This window comes from Pinus tabuliformis, chromosome 8 (genome assembly GCF_031772625.1).
Source record: "Pinus tabuliformis cultivar Carrire ecotype Pingquan chromosome 8, CPIR1, whole genome shotgun sequence".
Lineage (NCBI taxonomy): Eukaryota > Viridiplantae > Streptophyta > Pinopsida > Pinales > Pinaceae > Pinus > Pinus tabuliformis.
This window is the reverse complement of record NC_142294.1, coordinates 746,288,087-746,299,346: the sequence shown is the minus strand read 5'-3', so window position 1 is coordinate 746,299,346 and position 11,260 is coordinate 746,288,087. Positions and strand designations below refer to the sequence as shown.

At 32.8% G+C, this 11,260-nt stretch overlaps 1 protein-coding gene across 1 annotated transcript; it reads left to right on the top strand.

Moving 5' to 3' along the window:
- The first annotated feature begins 9,498 nt into the window (after positions 1-9,498).
- LOC149237742 (F-box/kelch-repeat protein At3g24760-like) lies at positions 9,499-10,734 on the top strand. Its single transcript, XM_089369378.1, has one exon. The coding sequence runs from the start codon at positions 9,499-9,501 to the stop codon at positions 10,732-10,734; it is 1,236 nt and encodes a 411-aa protein (XP_089225504.1).
- The last annotated feature ends 526 nt before the right edge of the window (positions 10,735-11,260 follow it).

Here is an 11,260-nt window from a genome sequence, read left to right as displayed (position 1 = left end):
ATGCTATCAAATAAAGAACCATCAACATCAAGGATTCAACATCATCCAACTGACACAAAAGGCAATCACATCAATCACACCATTGAACACTGATATACCCTGGAAACCCTGTAGGGTGAAAACCAGCAAACGTTTAATCTTATTACTAAACGCTCGTGAGGGTTTTCACCCCTCACTCAATGGCTCATAAGGGATATCATCCCTTAACCATTGTTATTAAAATCATTACAATGAATTATCATTAAGCTGTCACATAACTAGCTAAAAGCTAATACAATTTTTCATGTAATCTTTTATTTACATACCGCCACATACAATATTCCTTGTGGCATGATTGTTCTATCAATGTGTGTTCCTGCAACTCGAACTCATCTGCATGGAACCTTGATCCCCTTCCTGCCACAACCTTAAACATCACTTTTCTGTGGCACCAATCGCCATCGTTTTCCTGTCAATGCTGTTGACAACAAGCTTGGGCAACAAGATTAGATACCATATTAAGGAACCAATAAACAATGTTTGAAAGAGATCCTTTAGCATCCACTCATATGCGTAAGCAAGCATGACTTACTATTTAACTAGCATATATACCCAAATAATACTGTTTGACCTCCACAATGTTTACTAATGCATAACTCTCTTTAAGATTTTTAACTCATTAGTTCATGTAAAACCGAGAAAAGAATCAAAACCAGATTCCTATTTTCCAAGATAAATCTTCGTAAATAGCAGCAAAAGAGTGAATAAACATGGTCATTCTTGTATATTAAACTGCACTCTAAAACCAAGGCGGAAATTAATACTCGTACACGAGTATTCCCATGGTATTGCAAACAAAACTATAACAACATAAATACATGAATAGCTTCATGCATGTAATACATATTCAAACATCGAAAGTTAACTAGAATCTTAAAGTGGTTTAACACAATTTTCTAGAAGAAAAACTACATATACTTAGCTTTTATGTCCACACGTTTATTCCACGTTCTTCAAGAACTGGTCGCCATAACGCATGCTGAGGTCTTGTTAACTTGCATATTTGAACTCAAGTCTGCAGGCCCCCCCCGCCTCAGATCTGCAGCATTATAGCTCCAACGAAGAGCTGGCACACATACTCACTCTGCGTGAACAGCCGCAACAGCCACGACAGGCTCAAATTCAAGATGTATTTCTGGAAAAGCTGTAATGCCTTTTTCGACGTCTTCCAATGTTTCATTGCAACACACCTTCGGCAGCACTTTACCACTCCAACCTTTCACCAGTTGGGCGCACCTCCTCTCAAAGTGTTCACACAGGCTCGATCCACACTTGGCACTCAATAGATTTCAAAACGACTTTACACAGTCCATAGATCTCAGTGGATCAACAACGCTTCCACGCAAGTCTTCTACGAGAGATGCTGTAGTTTCCAACGACGCAGCTAACAACTCTTGTTAACTATTCCAGCCATTTCTCTCAGAAGCCGTCCCGCCGTTGGAGAGTGCCCTTAAACCTCGCCTCATTCCAGGAATTCCCATCGGACGTGGAGCTTGAGGGGAAGGTGGTTACCTCAACCATCTCTCCAGAAGCCTAACCATCAGATCAATACTCTACGATCGCACGAGGAGAAACTATACAAATGTCAAAGGACGAGAAGCTTCCCCTCGTTCCGTTCCATGGAAATCAAGAATCGGTTCAATAACTGATTCGTAAGTTTTGTAACTTAGAATTACTTTTACTCAGGGTTAGTTACAATAGGGATATTATATATATATATCTATATATATATATATATATATATATATATATATATATATATATATTATTTGGAATAGAAGTATGATAAATTAATTATATATAGTACGAAAAATCTATAGTATTCTTCATATTTTATGGATGGTAAAATAATTCATCCGTCCTAATTATAAAGTCTTCACCAAAAAGAATCGAAGAAAATCTAATTTGTAACTCTTAGGGACTTAAAAATTATTAACATATTTTTATAGATATGATAAATTACTTACTCTCCACCATTGATCTTATCAACTCCATGTTATAAACTGAAATAAATTGGGTAACTTTACTATGATTATTTATGCGCTAAAATTTTAAGTTAAGATTACATTATATTTTATTATTTTCTTTAATAAAATTAATAATGCTTTACTCTCTATTACCATGTATGCTTTCACATTGAAATTAAGATTACATTATATTTTTAAATAAAATTAATAATGCGATAGTGCCTTTTGTGAAATTCCAAATTACTTAAGAAATAATTTTTAATATATATATTTGCTAAATAATTTTTCTCTCAAATTTATATTTTTAAATTTTTTATAAATTTTAAATTTATATTTAGTTATTTATACATAATCACATTCTATTTTTATTTATGAAATACATTTTTTTTTCCATTTCATAAGTTTGATCAATGTATATGGCTTTTTCAATCATCTTTCACAATATTTTTCAGAAGTAATTTCTCAATATTATTATAATTATATTCAATTAGAGTATATATTTACAAGTGAACCATTTTTTATTTGATCTATATTAATCTCTGAGAGCTTCAGGGCCAGAGTGAGGATCAATACAACATTATTTATGTGATAGTCAATACAATGATGTTTATAGGCTCATGGAAATCATATTAATATTTCTCATCATCATATTACTCACAGTAAGTTGAACTTGGTGAGAGAAATAACAACTATTTTTCCCAACCAATTAGTTGACATTATATAAATTATAATTAATATCAAATAATTATTGTTTTTTTTTTTGTTTTTGTTAAGCTTGATATTCTACTAATTATCTGAAAAAACATACATCAATCTTTTTTTTTGTGATATACTACTTAAGAAAACCAACCAATTGTCCAAAAAAACGTAATACTCAAAAATATTACATACATATGAAGTTTCAACCAAACAAAAATACTATCAAATAAACTTTTATAGCTAACAGTAAAAGAAATTACACTGCTCACAACCTAACCTAACTAAAAGCATCCATAGTGAGTCAAAAACAAAGCAACGAAGTGAAACTACACTAATCATGGCCTAAAATAACTAAAAGCATCTGTAACGAGTAAAAAATAACGTGTAAACATATATATTAAAAAAAACCATAAGAGAAATTAAGTTGAAGTTGACACAAATATACTACACTAATCATGGCCTAAAATAACTAAAAGCATCTATAATGAATCAAAATAACTTGTAAGCATATGTATTAAAAAAAACCATAAGAGAAATTAAGTTGAAGTTGACACAAATATTGGCCCATAAAGTGATTAGAAAATAATATATTTTTGTTTTAATTAAAAAATAATATTATATTTTATAATAATAATAATATTAGTGTATTTTAATAAATTTATAAACATGAAAATAAATAAATATATTTATATTTTTTAACTAACTTTATTTATATAATCATTTTGTTTTTAATTTATAATTTGTATATATTATTTTTTTTTTAACAAATTTATAATTATTTTTGTTTTTTCAATTTCAATATCAGCTTAAATTTGTAATATTTTATTTAATTAAAATTACATTTAAAATGATATTTTTTATATATATAATAATATTATAATATAAAATGTTTCTTATATTAAGTGGTTCTCCCATATTTTTATTCAAGGTTTTTCTAGTTATGATAATTTACAAAGAAAAATATGACTTCTCTACTAAATCTATATGAATATTATAGTGTCAAAGGGAGGTTTAGATACTTTTGTTCATGTTTTAGATTCCAATCACTTTATACTGTTTTTATCGAAAGTTATTTGGGTCATGTGAGTTTACTTCCGTTTTTTTTTATTTTTGTTTGTTTATTTTTTTAGTGATATTGATTTTTCCTAAATAAATTATTGTACATCTAAAATTCATATTTTCATAATAAAAACCTTATATATTTTAGCCATCACTTCATCTTATTAAATTTGTTTTTTACACCCATATAAAGTTATATAAAATATACAGAATGATATGAAGAATTACTAAAATATTTACTTTTAAAGCATTAATCTATTTTATCTTAAAGATGTCTCAAGTTACCTATACAACCATTTTATTTGTGTCAGTGGAAACCCCTAAAAAATGTAAAATTCTTTGTCTAAATTCAAATTTTTATATCTTATTTTTTATACATAAAATAATGATACATCACATGCATCTTATCCTCAATTTCCCTTTGTTTGAAAAATAGATACAAACCTTCTTCTCCATTTATATTTTTCCATATCCTCATTTCTAATGATAAGTAATAAAAATTTACTAGTAGTCCTGCTTTTTTTGTTCTCTTTAAAGTAATGTTGTTCTATGGAGTAACCATTGACTTGATTTCATGTTGATAAAAACTCATTTTCTCACCATCACCATTAAAAACTTTTCTATTACTCTCTTTTCTACTAAATCTAAAATAGTTAATAGTTCATTGGCAAAATTCCCCAATTTTTAATTTATTTCATTCTATTATGGAACCAACTCTTATGAAGTAAATTTCACTCTATGCTTGGCATTGTAATATAGTCCTATCCATATTTTTTATTTTGATTATATATGTTATAAATTGACATATAACTTTTCTTGGTAATGACAACAAACACATATATTATATAATTTTAATATAATATTATATAATGCTATATTATATTAACATTATAGAGTGTAGATTTTGCATTTCAACTCTTTGTTATTCTAATAAAAGTCATTTCTTAATTCTCTCAACTTTTTTCCAAAATTATTTGAAACCGTTCAAATTCCAAATTGGAGAACCTTATAAAACAATTGTTTATATCAATATTTTGAAACGTACTTTCCCACCTTCCAACTCCAATATGGAAATTGGTTGCTTTTGTTTTACATATAATATACATTTTTTTTGGAGATTATGTTTGTGCTTTGAAAATTAACAATATTTGAATTTCAAAAATAATGAAAGTTATTATTGAGCCCAGGGGCTCATTCTACAGCTTAGTGTGAAGGTCATGATTAAGTATGTTAGCTCGTTTTAATGTAAGAATAATATATTCTCTAAATAGAAAAACAACGTCACATATAAGGTTACATATAAATAAATTTAGTGTTGTCTCAAGATAGGTAGACTATATTGGACTCACAATCACTTTGTTGAGAGAATATCTCAAACAAACACCAATGTAGGAAAGATCTAGATATTAACAACTCCTAAGGAATAGGAAGAGACTCTAGATAGAAATAATCACAACTGAGACAAGTAGGAATTAGAATTTCCAAGTCACCCCCTTAATGACTACTTTTCTCGATCTCAATATGTAAAGTCTAGTTTTGGTCCATATAAAGGAGAAACCATCCACCAAAATGCATGGGTGCCAACTGCTGCAACCATTGGTCTACTAGGATGCCCTTCGCATACATGGTTCTATCAATCATTATAACTGCATGCATGTACCCATACCTACAAATCTCCCTCCATAATCATCATCATGGGTTTTGCTGGATTACCCATAATCATGCTCTGGGTTTTATTGGATTACCCTCAACCATGCCAACAAGGGCTCTCAGCCACCAAGGATCAACTCATCCACGAAGGCTAAACTCAGCCATCGAGGCTCAACTCTGCCACCAAGGCACTCAATTCAACCATGAAGGCCCAACATACACAAAAAGGCTCAACTTTACCATGAATGCACTCAATTCAGCCGTCAAAGCTCACCACATACCCAACTTAACTAGGCCCAGGGTTTTATTATCTCACCCTTAACCATGCCAAGGGTTTTGTCGGTTGACCCTAAACAAAGCCTACATGAATCAGTGTCCACTTAACCCTCACGCGTGGTTACAAATGAACATTGGAAATACAAAGTGGTTTTGAGATTACCACAAACTTCATGGGGGTACACATGCCTCATCAAGCTTACATTATACACTCCAACTATGGAGTTACCAGGTTCATACTTTACAAAGACCACTACAAAACATCCTAAACTTGCTTACACTTAAGATGTGTGACTCATAATACAACATAATATTGATTCTCGTTTATTATACATACAATCATTTACCTTGTTTTTCCATCTATTATTACTTCAACCGACTTCTTCTAGAATCATACTTATTACTTTCATCTTGAATCTTTCTAAATTCAATTAGAAATTATTAGAGTGTTCAATTCTAACCAATTGCATTTACATGTTGAGTTGATCAGGCTCAACATGTTTCACTTACAAAACTCAAAATTTAAGAACACATACAGTAGTATGCAACACTTAGGAAAAGTTGGTTTCTCGATCTTCACCCATATATCATGAGTTTTCCTATGTATTCCTTCAGCACATCTCATGTTTCAGCTTGTCTCATGGGCTTCAATGTGGCACATTGTTGCTCCTCAGCACAACTCCTTAACAAGTTTGTAAGTTGTTGTTCAACGACACAACTCCTCAATAGATTCACAAGTTTCTCCTCAAGACCATATTCAAGGACGTTCCAAACGATGACCAACACCAATAAAATAATGCAACAAACACAATTTACCTAGCCCCATGACAACCAACTCTAAATGCCTCATTCCGAAGGGCATTTTCCAATTCATATCTCAATCTGAAGGCGATTTACAGCGATAAGCTCGATTTTAAAGAAGATAAGCGACAAGAAAACTCCAAAGGAGGGTGGGATGCCCCGCAGAAACAACAACAACTTCGAATGTAAATTTCTAACCTACCACATCCATTGTATTGGATGAGGTCTCCTATATAATCTGGGTGCCTTGTTCCTCTTCTTTTCTCGTCAATGGTTGAATCCTCACAATCACTTACTGACACTGCCACAAGAAGCAGCGAAAATAATCTAGATACCCTCGGATGAGACTTGAACCCGACACCACCTTCAGGAAATAACTTTAAGAAATCACTAAGTCACTCAGAGATCTAGCGACCTTCTGGTTTTTCAGGGGTTTATTTTTAATTCTACCAGAGACGTTTTCAATTTGTAATCACCTCATTGTTGCCAAATTCCATCAACCGATCTACCAAACGAGATCCAATGCAATCATAGTTTTCTGAACACACAACCAGGCCAAGTCGCACGTCACTCCAAGTTACAAAAAAACAAATATACAATTCACTGTCACATTGCGACTCTTCACTGCTCCCCACGACCAATGACTTGATCCTACATATTTTCCACACTCTTTCTAGCTCCATCTACATAGTAGCGATAAAAGGATGGGAAAACAAGCAAAGGAAAAAATAAATAAAACATTCATCAAACTCTTTATTTCCCTCGGCTTAGGAGGGGCCAAGGCCTAGGCCCTCACAAGCTCTGATAGCAAATTTTTTTTTGATAGTGCACACTAATTCTCTATATTCACATCAAATAAGGTTACATATAAATACATTTACTGTTGTATCATGATAGCTAGACTATCTTGGATACAAAATCACTTGGTTGAGAGGATATCTCAAAGACATAGCAATATAGGAAAGATCTAGACATTAACATCTCATAAGGAATAGGAACAGAGTCCTCTAGATAGAAAGAATCACAATTGAGACAAGTAGGAATTACAATTTCCAAGTTAAAATATCTTAGAAAGAATCACAATTTTGACAAGTAGGAATTACAATTTCCAAGTTAAAATATCTTATAAAGAATCACAATTGAGACAAGTAGGAATTACAATTTCCAAGTTAAAATATCTTAATATGAATTAATATTGACACATACTTATAAATATATTAACAAAAAAAATCAGTTTAATGTGTGCTCATAAAATGACTCAATGCACATGTTATGTAATCTCTATAACATTCAAAAATACAATTTAAACAATAAAAAATTACACATTGTTTTTTCACTCTAAAATAAGTTTGCACCTAAAAATTTGATCCATCTTGGCTCATTCTAGATCTGTGGTTAAAATGGATCTATGTTGGTGTTATGTATATTCCTTTTTCGAGTCTATGATTGTAGATAAACCAACTAATTATTGGGAGAGTGGATGTTTTTGTCATAATCTTGTTATTGATTTGACTTTCCTTTTTCCATTTTGTCATTTATGGGTAGCAATGGTAAGCTATGTGCATATGCATAAACTAAGCAGTCAAATAATTATAAAGACACTCCTTGTTCTCTCTCATTTATAAATTTGGTGTCTTGCTAGATAATGACCTAAAACTAGATTAGTATTATTATGTGATATTTTCACATAAATGAAAGGCTGCTTCTCTCCATTAAATTATAATAAACTTTACTTTGATCAAAGTTATAATTTTATTTAAGATTTATGGTCTTGCTTCTATAATCTTTATAGGACTTTTAAATAAGAAAAGTGATATAGAAAACTCACATCAGTCTATTTGGAAATAATTTTTTTAATAAAAGCTGTATAAAATTATAGCATTGTATTTAACATACATATTAAAACATAAATTTTATTGTATTTTATGTTAATCACTATTTATTAAATATATAACTTTAATTATTGTTCACTAATCAAATTCTTAATACCCAACGAAGATCCTAAATAAAAAAAATTAAAAATAAAAATATGTATGCCGAAATATTTTAATTTAGAAACAAGGATCCTGAGAATAAATGGTCCTTGTTCCCTCCTTTACAGTATAAAACTTGCAATATAAGAGTGTTATTATTGCAAAATCAGTGAAGAAAATGTTGTCAACTTGCACAAAAGCCCTGTTCAAATTATTAGCACTAACCAGAAGATCAATACCATATGGCTTTGATAATCACCAATACTAGCTGCTTCTCCATGCTGTAAATCCCTCCTCAAAGTAGTGGCACCAGGAACGAGGTTAAATACCATATGACTGTCATGTTCATCAACGCTGCAGTCATTTTCCAGTTACTTGTTTTCGAAAATTAGTTTTGAATAATAAGCAAGGTGCTCTTCGTCCTAAATTTTAGCCTTTTACTGTTATCATTCGGATTTGAGTGACTGAATTTGAACTTAAGAGTTTACCCAATTAATCGACTTTACTCAATTAATCTTGGTGTTACCAATTGCTCCCTATAAAGGATAAAATAAAGCCAAGTTCGCTATGTCAAGAAAGATTTTAAAGGTTTGGAGAACGATTTAAGCAATGACGTTGACTGATCTAACCGACTCTGATTTTATGGCCAGTCGGTAGAATCTAATGTTGACATGGCGTGTCGTTGCGAATTAAAAAATAGCTTTTTGTGTTTAAAATCATTTAATTTAACCAATTGGTTGTGCTGCAGTACTTTGAAATCCACCTGTGATAATGAGAAATGGACAACCCCTTTTCTTATTTGGATCCATCCATTTTCATGGCGGGTTGAATGGTTATGCTAAGTTTATGCCTTGCCACTCCGACTCGTTCTTTTTATTGCCAGTCAAAGAGCCATACAGTCAATATTCTTCCACCAAAGCAGAAAAACCCCATCTGTTGGGTTCAATAGCTCTTATCCTCATCCACGACTCTCCATGTATCCCTCTATAAATCCAACACATACTTCCAGTTAGAGGAGGCGAAACGAAATTTCGATGGATAAAATTGAGGGATCGTCACTCTGTATATCGTTGCTACCTGATGGGTTGATCCACATAATTCTTGCTTCTCTTCCCGTTACAGACCTTTTGAATGCGGCCCTGGTTTGCAAGGAATGGCACTCCTTCATCGCGTCCAGCCATTTGCTACGCGAACTCTCTTATTCCATTCACGCATCCGAGCCCTGGCTATTTGTTCTCGGGCAAGCAAAAAACCTCTGCTCTGCCAAAAATCGAGTAATAGGATTCGATCCGCTGGCCTGGAGGAGGAGTCATATGAGTCTGCCTCCATTAATCGATTCCAAGAAATTAGAAGAGCCTCGCAGTGTTATGGTGAATGTTGAGGAAGGGTATGGGATTTTATTCTACCTCGCAGGGCGCCGTATTAACTACAAATTGAGTTTTCTAAATCCAAAAAGTAAATGGGAGGAGAGCCCTCCCATGAGTTGTTGGAGGCATCAACATCCCCTGCTCTGCTACCTTGGAGGTCCCACCCATAATCATATCTTCGTTGTTGGAGGGATCTCTGATTTTGAAGGAGAAGAACTCGATCCATTATGTGCGGAGATGCTCGATTTGAATTCAGGTGTGTGGGAGTCGTTGGATCCGCTGCCATACCAATTCAAAAGGGGCGTCTCCTCCACATGGATCTCCTCTGCTGTTTTGGATGACAGAATTTACCTGTTGGAAAAATATAGCGGAGAGTGCTGTTATTTTGATTTGCAAACGAAGCGCTGGGAATGTGTCGGGAAGCTTAGGCCTCCTCCTTCATCTTCTTGTGTGGATGAGGAGGGGGAATTGGTCCTACTATCCGGCAACTCCAAGAAGGGTTTGGTTGTTGGAGGATTGACGCGAGATGACGGTCGGATGAGTTTCAGATTGTGGAAGTTCAGTAATATTGTAGATGGCGAGGCTACCAATGTTGCGTGCACAGAGATGGCTCGGATGCCATCTCACATGTTTAATTTGGTCACTGGGAAAGACGAGGAGGAGGAGGAGGAATGCGGGGAGGTTAGAGTGAAATGCAAGGGCATGGGAGATGTGATATACATTTACAGCGATCGAGCGATTATGTGTGCTTGTGATGTAGGTGATCGTGCAGGGCAGCAGCAAGTGTGGAGGATGTTACCAAATGACAACGGTGGAATATTTGTTAACACAAATAATTGTAATTACAGTGTTGGGTTCAAGTTTGCGTGTTCAACCGTTACTCTCAATCAAATTTCGCTATAGATAGACCAGTACTTTCGGACTGTCCGACGTGGGACAGACCATATGTTCTATTGTCCACGTCGGAAAATTTGGTGTATCCTCAAAATGCTTTTTATTTTAATTTTCTTTTGGAAACAATAAAATTCTGTATGACGGACAAATTACTTTTGATTGGGTATTTTGGCCATCAAAGTTAACGAGATGTGTAAACTGATATTTGCTTACATAAAGGATATTGTCACATTGACAATTGAATGTGTTTATGGAGATATAAGGTTGTATTTTAATTTATGTTTTTTTTCGTTTTAGTGGTGTATATTTTAATTTAAGAATATTTATTGAAAATTGAGATGAATCTAAGTCTAGTTGGTTCGAAACGCGTCGACAAATGATCAATTATGTGATTTCGCCAAAAAGTTTCTAAACAATTTTATAAGATTTAACATATAATTAGATTTAAAATTTTTATGATTTATAATGTAGATAGATGTCTTTCGGATTAATCACATTATTAAACATCTATTTATATTTAATATACAATTTTATA

Coding starts and splice junctions, on each gene's coding strand:
- LOC149237742 (XM_089369378.1), top strand. CDS start 9,499: ATGGATAAAATTGAGGGATCGTCACTCTGTATATCGTTGCTACCTGAT.